Source organism: Nyctibius grandis, chromosome 19 (assembly GCF_013368605.1).
Source record: "Nyctibius grandis isolate bNycGra1 chromosome 19, bNycGra1.pri, whole genome shotgun sequence".
NCBI lineage: Eukaryota > Metazoa > Chordata > Aves > Nyctibiiformes > Nyctibiidae > Nyctibius > Nyctibius grandis.
The window spans coordinates 7,035,497-7,051,190 of NC_090676.1; the positions used below are offsets into that span (position 1 = coordinate 7,035,497).

The 15,694-nt window shown below is 39.0% G+C and overlaps 1 protein-coding gene across 1 annotated transcript in view; it reads left to right on the plus strand.

The window, feature by feature from the left end:
* BCAS1 (brain enriched myelin associated protein 1) overlaps window positions 1-14,316 on the plus strand; it is a 48,731-nt gene extending 34,415 nt beyond the window's left edge. The window contains exons 10-12 of the mRNA XM_068416257.1: window positions 3,821-3,886; window positions 7,621-7,887; window positions 13,311-14,316. Coding sequence (XP_068272358.1) covers window positions 3,821-3,886; window positions 7,621-7,887; window positions 13,311-13,385 — 408 coding nt within the window. The 3' untranslated portion in view covers window positions 13,386-14,316. The remainder of the gene's footprint in view (window positions 1-3,820; window positions 3,887-7,620; window positions 7,888-13,310) is intronic.
* The last annotated feature ends 1,378 nt before the right edge of the window (window positions 14,317-15,694 follow it).

Here is a 15,694-nt window from a genome sequence, read left to right on the forward strand (position 1 = left end):
AATTTGGGGGCTGCCATTTTCATCCTCCCCAGTCCTCATGCTCATGTTGTTAGTCTGCTCTTCATACTAATGCTAGTTAATGTAAAACTAACTCAGACATATGAGAGTTTACACTGCAGCTCTGGCCACAGGGTGAACGTACATTTGAGGAGCACAACAAAGGGCCTGACATCAGCCCATTCCCTTATGCTTTCTGCCTGTGCAAGGAACTCAGTCCTTAGCACTTCTTACCTGAAGCACCGGGAATAAAATGATGTCTTCATGTGCTTGCATCTGTTCAACCTCTTTCACTTGCAAATCTGGACAAACCTCAGACAATGTCTAAACATACCTTGTGGAGTTCCACCTCCCCCAGGTGACACTGGGTCAGGAGGCTCCTGGAGGTGTGGGAAATGCCTTGAAGTGGCATCGGAGCCTGTACCAACCGTGCCATCCAAGTGACGCAGGTCACTGACTCATCCAGCATCTCCTCTTGGAGTGCTCCTCCTGCCTTGCGGCAGATGGAGTGAGCCATGAATTCTTAGAAGATAGGATCTTAACAAGCACAGGTACTTATGGTCTCTGAAACAAACCGTGCTTGTCAGTGGGAAGGAATGTGGTAGGACTTCCTCCATAAAACCTAGGCTCCTGTTTACTGATATACTTTATTGTTTAGTCTCCATTCTGGCAATTGATGGATTATTGCTCTGGCTGTTGAAAGAGATTGGCTTTTAATTTTTCATTAATATGGTTGTTTACTGGGCTTCTCTTCTGCCTGTAGAAGATGATCCCAAGGTATTCTGATAACATCCAGTTATGTTACACAGGTTAACCACCCAGGTGCCTAAGAAAAGGTAGCTTATCTTCTTAGAAGTCAAGACTGGGACTCAGAAATTAAGTTTAATTCTACTTCAGTCTATCACGAGCCTCAGACAGGCAAGTCAGTTATTGTCTGTGTGCCCCAGTTTCAACATATTCTGCTCAGAGAGCACAAGCACAGGCTGATAGCAAGTAGACATTTAGATCCATAGCGCTGGAGTTAGCACTGTTGACACAAGGATAGCCATTGCGAGAACTAGGAGTAATTTACTCTGGAAAAGGCAGTGTGTTTCTCAGACTTCCTGCTGATTTGCTGAGTACACATGTCCCTTCTTATTTGTGATGATTTGTTTGTAATTGCAAAGGTCGCAAAACTCATTACTGTAGTTAAAATGGGAGAGGGTTAACTAATGCTATAAAAGCTATTGGGAAATTATAGAAATATATAAAGTATTGGTTTAAAGCCCTGTGATTCAATAAGAGATGAAGAAATACCACTGCTCTTTTATCTAACTAGGCTACACCCACATGAATGTGAAATCCTGTGCTGCCAGTTGAAAGTCACTCATGCCTCATTAATCAAAATCAAATAGCTATCTTATTTACAGGGTGGGATACATCAGACCCAATGCAGGCATCTTGATAGAAATGGCTACACCCGTGCTAGTCACCCCAGGTTCCCTTTAAAGACACTAAGTAGAGGTGAGCAGGTCTGAGCACCCCTTAGGATCTGAGATGTCAGATGATGTGAACCCTGAAAGTTCCTGCTTTTCTCCATCGAATATAAACAGATGCAAAGCTAGGCAAGATAAATCCTTTCAAAATGTCTATTTTGAGATCTTTTGTGGTGATAAGAAGGGTGTGAACTGGCATTTTTTAATCAGAATTAGCAGAATTACCAACTGTAAACTGAGGCTGTAGCCTTTGTCCTCATCTGGGAAGTTGACTGGCAGCATGGTTGGTCTGAGATAGCGTTGAGTATGGTCTCTGCAAATAAAATGTCCTATTTCTGGATTAATGGAGATGCTCCCAAAGAGAATATATCTTTCTGGAATAACAAAAATTATTATTTCCAAATTGTCTGCAGTGTCTATGTTGGCCCACTTACCCACACAAATAAACTTTTACATAATAAACAGTATTTGGAATCGAGAATAACTATTTTATGCTGTCCCACCTTAATTTTCCTTCATTATTCATGAAAATGGAGCAAGTCTATCACCTGTCCCCACCCTCCTCCATTTAAAGATACGCTGATCCACCCTTATTGCCACAGAAAGCAGAAAACCCTTTCAGAAAGGTTTCAGCAGAACAATCCTGAATGACCAAAGGCGAGGATAAGAGGTCAGCAGTGCTCTAGAGAGAAATCCTTGTGATCATTACATATATGTTTTACTGAAGGCAAGAGGGAGCTTTGTCTTGGCAAAGACCTCAAGGTCTTTACTCTGTTATTTATGTTCTGGCGTAAAAAAAAAAAAAAAAAAAAAAAGAGATGGATTACTAGAAATTGGCTAAAGCAGGGTTTCTTCTTTTTTTTTTAGGGAAAAAAGGTAAAAAAGTGGTTGCTTTTATAGCATATTTTTTTTTTCTGAAGGTATTTAAAGACTTACTGAAATAGAAATGCAAACTAGATCTTATCACAATACATCTTCATACACTCTGGACTGAGTTTCTATCCTGTAATGTTAAGACCGACCACACTGTGCTTCCTCCCCTCCGTTTCTGCAACCTCTTACACAGATAAAGAGTCACGAGCATAAACATGCAAGAGACTGTGCAGCAGCATGTTCCAGAAAGAGAATTTTTCCCACAATTTGTGACAAGTAATGAATTGCCATGGAGCAGTTTAGTTTTCTGTCATGCTGCTGCTATGTATTGATTTTCTGTGAGTTTATAGGAAAATCAGAGACTGAAATAGGTCCTTGCTATAACGCCATACATAGGATCAAGCTGATACTGTTGTGCTTCAAGTAACAAATCTACAAGCTGCAGAAAACCACAAATCCGCCTGATCTATCTTTAGAACAAAAGTCACATCCTTTCATTGTTTTCATTGAACTTATGCAATGAAAAATGACATTTAAATTTGGGTACTTCGAAATTCTGGAGTTTAGTTTATGCTTTACTGCTAAGCTCTGTGGTTTATATGGTACTTGGGAGAATACCACGTTGAACCCACTAAAGTGCTTTTTAATTAAATATGTACATACTATTCCTTTTGTTTCTTTTATATTGCTAATTGTAACTCAACCTTCACCTAATTGTCACAAACTTTGTAATTTTTTCACGTCGAGGTAGTTTTGTCAAACAGGTTTTTCTCATTTTTAAATCTAGATAGAGACAGGGGATCGTACCTTCAAAACATATTTCAGAGTCAAGGTTTGCTCTGGATGACTTGCCAGTGCTGCAGCCTCAGGGTCTGCTCTGATTGTCCTGGCTGGGAAGATGGCACCAGGAAGGGCCATCACTTACATGTATATAGAGAGAAGGCATAAACTGGAAAGCAAAAATTGAGAAAAATGGATGCTGATTATAAAATATAAAAAATATATCCATAAAGATGAGTGGGTTTTAATTATTCACAGGATATGCACTTTGTATGATGGTTAAACAGAAAGGAAGTCCCACTAGATCTTATAAGAGAGATTTGTCTCTGAAAAGCAAGCAAAAGCTTTTTCCTAGAAAACTACAGTGGCAGGGCTGATAGCACTGTCTTGTTTACTGTCTGATACGATCTCTGGTCCACTGAGACCTCATTCATGTTTCTCAGGCCTTAATGGGAAAATCGACTTGCAAGAGACAATCACTTCACATAGAAAAGAAGTAGCAAAAATCTGCCTTGAAGATGTGGGTATTTCAAAAATGTTGGTAGAGTTTCTAAAATGTCTGGTTTTGTTTTAGTGTTGTAAAGAGTATCCTTAAAACTAACCTTACATTTTTTCAATTCATGTGTGTTTTCATATCAAATTAATGCCTCAAACAGGACCCCAGTTAGAAGTCCTATAATCCTTTGTTATTTTAGTCAGTCAAGGGTGATGGAGGGACAACCATTTCAGAAGAGGTAAATGGCCCAAGCCCCAGTCACCAAGTAAGTGCCTGGATTTTTTCATCTTTTGGTGATGGGTTATTGTCATCCACTTCCATAAAACTCCAGCTTTTGAAACGTAAAAATCACTGAAAGAGGAGTGCTACATGCTCACTGAGCTTCATATGTTTACATATTTCTTTACTTATCTATTTTACCTATTCGTACTATTAAACAAGATTTTAAAAGGTCACTACCAGATTAAAAAGAAAATGCTTTTTTCCAGGTGTATTCCTCTTCTTAAAATAAGTAGTGGGTTTATGTTCAATTTTATTCCTATCTCTCTTGCTATTATTTTACTTCCTGCATGTACCTTGGCTTAGGCAGTGAAACTAAATACACACATCTAGAATAATTTTTACTTTGTTGATTTACTTGTCTGCTGGGGAAAGGATCACTCAGGTGGAAATTCTACGGAAGAGAAATTAAAGTGAGAATGAAAACCGTTCACTGCAATTTAACAAAAGCCGTGAAAATATTTATTCTTATTCTGTTTTTGTTTCTTTCATTCTGTGTTCATAAAAGCTAAACCAAAACTTTGGATGTGACCTTTACGTTATATTCTTTATGGCTTTAAAAATGCTTCAGAAAAATCACATTTTCTTTAGAAATACAAACACTGTCACATTTTCTGAGAGTCAAATCCTTGTTGTTGCAAGTCAAGATATCCAGAATAATTACATTCAGTAATGAGAGACAAAACACAGGTTCTCTGTATAGACATTGGGTTTCCTTTAACCTGAGAGCAAAAATGAAGTTGTATTGAAAACTGACCTTTGAGAATTTCCTTTTTTATTTCCTTTTTTAATTAATAGTAAAATTTTTTCACTCTTCCTATTTTGATGATGTTCTATGATACTAAGGTTAATCTTTATGAATTGTTTCCCTAAAAGCATCCCAAATACAGAAGGTCGTGTAATGTGATATTTATTCCTTATTTCATACAGCAGCTTTGTGAAATGATCTGGGTGTGTAAAAGTTAGTGCCCTGGATCTACTATTTATTATTTTAGTTAGCAGCCAGTTTCCTTCTATTTTTTTAAATCAACTTCCTGGTCTTTTCTTCTCTCACTTGCACTGGTGTAAATTAGCAGTTTTATTACACAGAAGAGCTCAAGGAAGGCTGTATCTGCTGTTGACTTTCTCCTTTTTTAGACTTTTTGTGAAATGATCTCCTTAAATTATGCTATCGCATCTCTGGAATGGCGTGTTTCTTCTTCTCTTTTCATCACTGCTATTCTGTATGCTACAGAAATGCATTACAACACTGATCCAAAACCTGCGGAAATTTAGGGGTCTGCCTTTTGTGCTTAAAAAGCAGCCTTGGATTAAGGTCTCCTGTAACATGATGGGGGAAAATACTATCCTGTTAATCTTTTATTTTTTTTTTTTCAGTGGCACTGTTAATGTTGAGAGAGTAAAAGCAAACTGTCAGGTGCAGATCACCCTTTAGAATAAGAAACATTAACATGTTTCATTATTCGTAGGCTTCACTTTGTATTTCCTGAGCTGCTCCCATCAATATAAAATATGCCAATTTCCTGCCTTTCAAGGTTAATATGAAACACCTCAAAGAGATTACCTGATTGGATTTTTTTTTTTTCTTATTTTGCCTGGAAAATGTATTATGAATATTTTTTTTACAGTGTTTTGTTTGACTAACATCAAAGGCCCAAACCTGCTCACAGAAATAATCCTGTTGCATCCAGTTTGGATTTGGCTGCAATACTGTAACCATGAGGCACCCACACAATCAAACACGTGTGGGGAGGAAGACTCGACTCTAATTTTACACCTGCAGAATAAACCCACAGATTTCACAGAGTGTTAATAAACATTAGAAGTTGTTCTGGCACCTTTGAGCTCGGACATACCCAGTCTCATAGCTGTATTTTGGGTGCTGTGGTTATTTTGAATGTGCACATATAAGAGTGAGAAGAATCTTGTCAAACTAACCGGTGGGTTCAGCTACTGAGAGCTTCCCATCTGATAGTTAAAGAGAGTCAGAAAGAGAGAGACAGAATTAAATTTGGGTTTATGAAGTTCTGTTCGTCCTTGCGCTGGGAGAGCTCCTGCACACTTGGGCACTCAGAAGTGCATCCAAGCAGGCGTGTCTCCTCAAGCAAGGTGAACACGATGCAGGTAGTGTGTGGTGTCCGTGCAGCCCCAGACAACAGTTCTCCTGCACTCTGAGGTTATTGAATTTGCTTTCATAAACTATTGACACTGAGGTGGTGCCTGCCTGTGGTGTATGGGGCTACTGATCACCTGCATCTCCAGATTTCATGTGCTGTCTTCACGTATCTCCTGCAGAACTAGAGCAAAGACCAGCTTCATGACTGTATTTTTTAAGTCTAAAAGCTGACAAATCCAGATGTAAGCAAATATATACCCACATATGTCTCTCCTTTGGAAAAGGAAATAGTTACATACAAGCACGTATTTTGTTGAGGACTTAAGCTAACTGGTCAAGACTGAATATATTAAATGGTTGCAGGTTCTATAATTTAAATGTGGGGTTTTTTTAAGATTAGGTGGGGAAGAAAGGTGAATCAAGTGAAAAAGGCCAGTGGTAGCATTGCTACCCCCTCTCATTCTTGTTTCTCCAAAATTAGAGTGGCTTGAGGGGTTTTTTTTAAATAGATATGAGAGGTGTATTTGCATTCTGTTTCTCTAGAGTTTCTGCCTTCAGGTTTTTCTCTGAAATCATGATGTCTAAAAATGTATTTGTTTTTAATGAAAGCTAAGCTTGTCATGTAAGTGTATAATCCCAGACCTTTAGAAGAACACCAAATATTTAAAGACTAATGGTAAAGTCCACGATGTCGGAAAAATCACACGGTATTAAGCTCTGGGCTGTGCCCTGAGGGCAGGTGTAAGATTTCCAGCTTTTCAATATGGCAAATTTGTGTGCTATTTTAATTATTGTGTTAATAAATAAGGCAGTATGATTTTTTTTTGCATAAGAAAAAAGAAAATCCCACTTGCAAACAGATATCCTAGCAAAAACATACGTAGTCATTTGCTACTCTGCAGACAGTGACAGTTTCATCATCTTACCCTTTGTTTGCCAAATCTGATTTTTCTCCTGTGAACTTCAAACATGTCCCGTACTTCTCTGAGTTTTAGAATCTTTTCCTTTGCTATAAATAGATGCTCTGTCATTGTGTTTGTCTTTGGAATATTTGCTATCTCTTCTTTTGCACTTGTACGTGAAATTTTCTATAATTTTCTTCCATAGCCAAACTCTATGTTAATTTTTTTGGTGGAGTGTTGCAGTTTTATAGCAGAGTTGTTTTTATCCTTTGCTTTATGGTGTCATTTACTTCTTTTCCCTCCCAAATCTTTCCCTTGCGCTTTTTGTGTGCTCCCACAGCCTGGGATGCAAAAGCCGGGGGAGTCTCACTTGCCAGTGCATGCTTGTGACTCTGCATCTTTCCATGCATGTTCTCTGCCTCCTAAAACAGCTTCAGCATAGACATATACGTAAATAAAGCAAGCTTATGCAGGGTTTGATCTTGCAGTCTTTGCTCATGTAAGTAATTCTATCGGCTCCCTGGGAGTCCTTCCCTTAATCAAGGCTGCAGGAGTTCATCCCGAACTCTGTAAATGAAAACCTGTTGGACAGCAGGATTTCTCCCTGCCAGGTGGCCTTTCATTTTTTAATATATTTATGGATCACTTTCCAAAATGTTTACTTTTCACACTAAAAATAACCATTGTTTGAAACTGCTTTAGACATTAAACTCCACAGAGAGGCCGGTTGCCCCAGCTGAAAGTGAACCTGTGGGCCAAAAAAGCAAAGAGACTTCAAAAGACAAGAAGTCTACAGTGGAGCTGAGCAAGCAGAAAGTCAGCAAGCAGGAAACCAGGGAGCAGCCAGACTCCAGGGAGCAGCAAGCAGCCGAGACCGACTCCATCCAGAACGGAGGAGACGCTTCAAAGGAACCCTCCTTCAAGAAGACAGAGAAGAGGCAGTCACTCGGAGGGTTTTTTAAGGGCCTTGTACGTTAACTTCATCTTATCTTTTTAGTCACTTTTCAGCTGATTTAAGCACCCAGCCCGCAAGCTGTTAACCATGCGAGATGTGTGCTCCCACGGAGTGCCCCTTCACAAGCAGCTTGCAGGACTAAGGTCAAACAGCAGAAGTTTTTTGCGCAAACGCGAGAAAACTGGGGCCTCAGGGTACTGATTCACAGGCAGGTACTGTTTACTATGGGAGAGCTATAATTGTTCCCACACCCTGGTTTTAGAGGTTCATGCCTTGGCTACCAGGATGACTCAACTATTCCTGTAGCAGGTACTGAACCACCTACAAATTACAGTGTGTTTATTAAGGAAAAGTGGAGGTGGTGCTGGTTTACCAGAGTAACCTGCCTGCCATGATGGTGGTTCAGCTGCTGCTTCAGAGCACCTGGGACATCCCTGCAAGGAAGAAATCAAGGTAGACCACTGGGTGGGTGGGAACCAGCACAGGGGTCACAAGATAGCAATGTTAGCAATCCTCCTGTTAGCAAACAGTTCTAGACTAGTTAAAGCACACAAAAAAATAATACACATGGTATTTTTTATTCCTGTTTTATTATGTTAAATCTTACCTTAAATTTGCTTTGCCCCCTTCACTGAAACCTGAAATGTAGAAATGAAAGAATTCAGCGTACTAAAAGTCTGGGTTTCTATAAGGCTTGGTGTTTCTGATGCAGCTAGTGGCTCCTTGGAACGTTAAATAGATGGAAAATTTTCTTTTTTCCCTTGTCCATATTTAGGGGCCAATTTAGAAACAAAAGCACAAGTTAGACCTGGGACTGCCTCTCAAGCCTCTGCAAGAGGGCAGATTTCCATTGGTTTTTATAAATCAACTGGAAGGTTGCAGTTGGTTCCTCTTTCCTCACACTGTCACAACAGCAATGGGCCCACAGAGCTACAGGGTCATTCTTAGCATCTTTTGGAAACCTTGTATGTAAACCAAGCTTCATCACAAATTTCAAGTGATGTAAAGAACCTAAACAGATTTGACTGTTACCTGCAATGATTACTAGTGAATCTGGTCCCCTGAGAGGCTTTTCTTCATCTTCCCTACCCTGCTTCTAAGGCTGTCAGGAAAGAAAAAGACAGCTAGGCAATACTCCACGCCTGAAAGAAGAAAAGTCGAGCAATATAGATTGAAATTTGAAAATTAGCCTTGTTAGGACACTGGGTTATAAAGTTAAGCTGCCATGCAGACCAGTATGACTCAACCAGAGGCAGATGTTTTTCCACATCATAAGAAGTGTTTAATTTGCACACATTTCACAGAATTACTTTGTATCCTACAGAGGGCAATTTGCATCACCAAAATAATTACACATTAGAAGGGGAATTAAGAACAAAAGAAAAATAACTGTCTGCAATATTGATTAGCAACAGTTCAGCCACTTCTGCTTTCTGTTTCACCCCATTCTGCTCCAGTAAAATCCTGGCCTGAAATGAATCAGTGGGATTTTCCTGTAGTTTCAGTGGAGCGAGGAAGTCTTGGAGCTCACCTGGAATAACTACCGACTTGCATTGGCTTCCACTCATCTTGGCTCCCAGTGAAGTCAAGAGAAGCAATCTTTTTGCTTAGCATAATGTGAAAAAGCTAGGGTATAGTTTGGTACGTATCTGTGGGTTATACTGGCTGATTGAAGTTATCAAACACATGCATGCTCATGTGCACTTTTCTTTCCTCATCCCCTTTGCCTCTGAATTCTGTATGAAATTTCCATTGTGCACAACGTCGTTGCATGTGTGTCACATCTGATCCATACTCACAGGCATGATGTGTAGGTGTCGTATCCTGCTCTGGGTGTTAGCAACCTCGCCCCAGCAGTGAAATCAGGACTTCTGTTACTTAAACCACTTAGATGATGGTAACAGATCTCTTACATCAGCTGGAGGGGAGGGAGACAGACACATTTTTCTGGCATAGGTTATCTAGAAATGGGGCACATGTTAACAACCTCTATTGTTTCTGGAGATACTTGAGATTTCTTTCTCTGGTCTGGAGATTTGTTGAAATTAAGCACTGACAGCCTCCTTTGTCAAAATTCTCACTGTAGCTACTGTGTGAGAAAGGGTTTGTCTGTTGACAATTGCACTTTATTTTGTATGGTGTCATTCATCCAAGCTGTATCCAAAAATCTTTCATAGAGTTTATCAATAGATACAAATTTAGAATTATTCCAGAAAGGGAGATACAAGGAAGTGCAGGTTAGTGAAGAAACATGCTTTCAAGTGCAAGTTCACGCAAGAGGCAGGAAAGGTGTCTCTGATTCAAAGGGCAAGAAAAAGCTTTTTGATCAAGAGAGGAGATTGTAGAGAGGTAAAAAGACCATTTGGGGAAAAAAAATGTAGAATTAATGTAGAGGAAGTAGAAATGTTCTGTGAGATATTTTTGCTTGCTCGAGTAGTATGCCAGACAGTTTGTCTATATAGTCCCTTATCTTCTGTTGCAATTATAGAGGCCAATAGTATTCCTACAGCTTCCCTCTCTTAACAGAAGATGGCACTAAAAAAAAAAAAAAAACAAATCAAAACAAACAAAACAAAACAGTATAGCTGGTCAGTTTATTGTGCTTTTGGACTGTGAGGGGAAAAAAAAAACCACAACAATGAGGTCTGTGTATGGAAAATATCTTGCAGAAAATGACTACCTCTTTCTGAATATCCCCAAGAAGATTACCCACACCTAAGAAACCTAGTTTTGCAATGCTTCTAAAAAATAATCTACACATCTCCTAAGTGATCATACTAAGTCCCAGGAAGGTGTAATCATTAATCTAAAAGTATTAGATCACACACTAACCAATGCCAGAATTTTCATTTCAAGATAACAGCTCAAGTATCTGGTAACAGCTCAGCAGAAATATTAAGCTTTATGCTGTTAAAATGGAAGCAGGAGATATTTAACAGGGGATCCAGCAGACTTTACTTGATCACATAACCTGTGCCCACCAAGCTCCTCCTAAATTCTGGTGCGCTATAAAAATAGCAGCTATTTTAACACCACTGTCTCCTGAATCTCTCGATTCCTCTGGGAAAGGGCACAGAGTAAGAGGATGTCATAGTGCAGGAATGCAGCAGATGAGAACGCTTCAGTTCAAACATTTGCTCCCAGCTGGGCTAACAAATGCTGAAACTTTTGATATGAATGGAGCCACTTTTGCAAGCAAACAGTGTTGCGGCCCAGCTGCTTGGTTTTAGCACAGACGATAAGGTCCAGTGGTTGTTCCTATGGGCAAAGAGATTTATTTATAAGCTATATAAAATGCAAAGGTATTTAGTGAGTCTTAGAAAGATTAGATTAGAAAGAAAAAGAAAAAAAAAAGATTAATGACACTGTTTTCTGAGCTGGAATAACTAATACTTAAGTTGTCAGAAACTGGGAGTGCTTAGCATGTGGAAACTATTCTGACCTGTTCTGATCAGAGTATCTGGTATACTGATACAAACTTCTCCTGAGCACAAGCTGGAAAAAAATATATACTCCAATATCATGACATTCCTGTGTGTGCACTTTAAAGTGCTCTGTCCAAAATAATATGTTCCAGCTTAGCTGTCTCAAATGCAGGCAACTTCCACTGCACTGAAAGGGCTTATGCAAAGTAACTGAGAGCAAGACATGAGCTGGTGTGGTACCTGTGCTTCTGAATCTGAGGGCAGAGCTGGAATTTGTCCGTTAAAAGGGCAGGAACAAAGTTCTTTATTTCAGACTGGCTTGGAAATTCCAGTTTAACAAGAATCATCAGCCAGTCTCCCTCAAAGCTTCCTGCTTTAATCAGCAACCACCTTGAAAATGGGTGCAGCAGGGAGACTGCAGTGTAAGCAAATAGCATATGACACTTCTGCAAATGTGCTAAATGAGTCAAAATGGAGATTATCTCAAATGAGCTCCCCCTCTTCTACTCCTCCCTCCACCCATTTATAGGAAGAATGGCAAATGGCATCATCTTGTTCCCTAAATCAGTCTAGAAATGGCTTAATATCTTCATGCATCAGACAGGAACAGCTACAGTTGACAGACTCCATTACACTTGTAGTGTGGGAAATCTTTTAACCGATGTGTAGGTTTCTAGGGTTGCTGGATAAATTTGGAATGACTAGCTTTTTGGTATTGTTTGATACGTATTAGAACCTATTACATTGGGGTTTTTTTGTCTTCCATTTGCTGCTACATATAAGTGGCCAATAAAAATTATTCTGTTCTAAAGCGTCTTCCAAACTCAACATTGGTGTAAGCAGAAGCAAAATCGTTGCAGCCAGTTGAGCCACACAAGATTACAGATAGTGTAAGATTCTTTTAGTCCATTGTGATTTTTGGCTGCTCTTTTTTACACTTAGATTTTCAAAGGTGAAAAGTTAAAAGAGTATCAGTGAGGTGGAGTCTAATCTGTATAAAAACCCACTGTTTTAACTTCCCTGAAAGGGATGAGGAAGTTGAGATCTTTCACTCCTGGTCTGACACAGAATAGTCCTATGGTGACCTGAAGTGATGAGTCAGGTTTCCACTGTGAAACGTACTGTGTGAAAGGACAATTCACATATGATTTTGCACAGTTCCTATTGTAGGGAAAGCACTCAGCAGTCACCTTTATCTTTGTCATGCTGGTTTTCTGTTTAGCGTGTAATGGTTTAGGCATCTGGCTACAAACAGGACTGGCATCCTACCTGATGTTAACAGTGACCTCTGAAACAGTGTTTGTGGATCCTTTTTGCTGTCATGTTCTGAAGTTTTGATGGTTTCAAGACCCGTAGAATTAGGTCAAGGCATCTTAAACTAAAGCCAAGTTTTTATCAATTACGGGTCCAAAATTTAGTTGGTATAGCTAGATCTATGCATTTCCTTCATCTAAGCTGGATTAGTGTCTTGAACTGGTTCCAAAACCAGAATTATATTTGTAGTGTAAAAAAGCTTTATCACTCTAGCATTGTCAAATACCTATCATGCATGAAAGTATTTAATGTTCCTTTAACTTAGAGCAGACCAAGGCTGGCTATAATACACTATTAATCATGCTTGAAGGACTCTTAGCGTGGTTTCAGTGAACCGTTTAGGCCAGGGAAATTTTAGAGAAAGTTATGCCAAAACGACAATACTGCAAGTACACAGCAACATGTCTCTGGTACGTTACTCCACTTTTTAAAGACAACTGTTTTCCATGCTGACTGGGAAAATGATATTAAAATAACCAACACATTTAGGCAAAGTCACAGGCAATAGCTTTCTGGGGTTGTCATCATGCAGATGGCGCTCATATACTTATGCATATTAAATAAAAGGCAAATTAAGGAAAGCAGAGAGGTGAAATGAGCGCAAAATATTTGCTAGCAAAGATCTAACACATAATCCCAGCCTTAACTATTCTGAAATATTTGAAAATGTTTATAAATTTCTACATCTTATTCCACAGGGCTCCAAAAGGATGTCTGATGCGGAAGTGCAAACAGATCCAGTGTCGATCCTACCTGCTGGGAAATCGAAGTAATGAATACATGTGGCTGCTGAAGGACCAGCAGCTCTCCGTAAGCTCCCTTGCAGATGACTCATTATTTTCCTTTACATGGCTGTCATCAAATGCCTGAGGCTAAAGAAAACACTGGTGTATCATTTAAGGTATATCATTTACAGGGTTTGTTCGTTAGATGTTAGAAAGCAACTCTAAAGATCATCAAGCAATGTGTAGTATATTTAAAGAAAGGTCATATGGATGATTTTAAGTCTATGGAGGGTAGAGTATGTAAGGTAAGAAAGTGGCAGTGAATTAAATAAATGGCAGAAAAAAATGCATGTGACAAAGGAATGCAGTTTGTGCAGCAAAGCATGAGCAACAAATCCTCAGCTTTAGAGAGCTTTAAAGCAGCCAGGAAAAAAAAAATCTCCTTTGATAAATGTTAGACTTAAATGTAAAAACAACCAAGTCACCTTTTGTGGTTTTCAATAGAGCTGAAATTAGCAAAAAGTCTGCAGTATAATAGAATCAGTTGTTATAAAGTTATGCTTCATATTGGTTATTAATGTAAATTAAAACGCTAAAATGCAAAGGCTTTACATGATTGAGACAACTTCTCTCTTGTCTTGGTGAGGTGGGATAACAAATTAAAACCTATGTGAGGTTCTAATAGGAACACGAGGGGGCCCCGTGCCCCCGCCGCAGCCCTCGCACCACCGCTGTCCCTGCAGCCCCCTTAGTCATGTTTCTCAGATGGTAGGAAACTTAGTTGTTTCATCAGATATTTGTTTATATCCATATTTGTAATTAATCCTAATAAAACCCAAAATCTAGGCACCTCCCTGTTTCACAAGATTCCTGTAATAACTGTAGCTAATAAATTTTACAGAAAATTAAGATTTCTGTGTTTTTTTCAGCCCTGGGCTAACCTGCACAGGGAACTGTGGGCCTGACATTTTAATTCATACTAGCATCTGAATGTTAAAGTACTGTATATTTTGACCTCCTTATGATTAAATAAACAAATACTTATCCTTTAAAAAAAAATTATTTGCTGCTTTGATCTTAAAACAAAGTCTGTTATTTACATCCTTGTTTTCTGATGATTGATATGACATTAAGGCATAAATCAACACATAAAAACCCTTCTTGTGAAGTTACTAGCTGTCATTCTTTATTTCAGTAAAGATTACAACTGGAAATTAAGTGAGAATTCTGTAAAATCTGCAGAATTACTTTTCTAACTTAGCCATAAAAGACAGAGGTAAGAGAGCCTTGCTTTTGCCATAGGAGCCATTGTAGGTGGGTGGTATTTTTTCATTGGCCTCTGCAAATCTGTGGACTTGTGGTGGACAACCAAAACTTGCCAGTGGTTCTACGTGCAGAAAGCACAGACAAAAGGTCCTTGAGTTATAATAGTACTTTCTGTTCTCCCTAGCACAATGGGCCTTTGATGCCATATAAAGTGATATCAACCAAGAGTCACTGCTTACAGATTTCAAACCTGATTCGCAATGACCTACTTCTACATCTGTGTAGGATCGGTAACTTCTGTGCATCTCCATTTATGGTAGAATGAGAGAAGGATTGGGCTTGTTGTATCCACCTTTGCTCCACAAAACAGTGTTAGGCTTTCTCTACACTACAAGAGTATACAGCTTTAATTAAGTCAATGCATAATAAAGCTACATACAGTGAGACAACCACCATGATTACATGCTGGTATGAAAGTACCAGATGTCAGCGTAGTGAGTATTATCAGAGAAGAGGAATAAGCTATCATGCTATTTAGTGACTTCATACTGCTGTAATTGCCTCTGTATTAGAATAGTATTTAAGCAATTTTCAAATAAAATTATGCTCTGGCTAATTAATTATATTATAGACTGTATCTATATATTATTATATTATAGACAGATACTAATATTATATTATGGATAGGTCAGGCCTTCTGTGGAAGAGAACAACTCTTCTTTAGTCCGTGCTTTAGGAACACGTCTGCAGTGATTGAATTCTGTATTCCTGAGGCAATTAGGACTGCTGACCATGTGATTTGACGGTATCACTTGGCAATGGGGCTAATTTCAGGAATCAGGAAATCCTCTTGGCAGAAAAACAAGAAAAACAGTAAGTTTGGCTGTGGATGCCCCTTATGCCACTGAGCTATTATTGCAGATGAAATAACGGTTAGTGTTGGCACTGCCTCCCACGTAGAAACTCCCTGTTTTGTTTCATTCCTCTCTGATAACAGGAACAACACAAGCTTTGAAGAAGCAAGTCAGCCTTCTCATAAAGCAGCAACACATGGAGCCCCAAGAGGCAGAAAGATCTTAGGAGGTGCATCC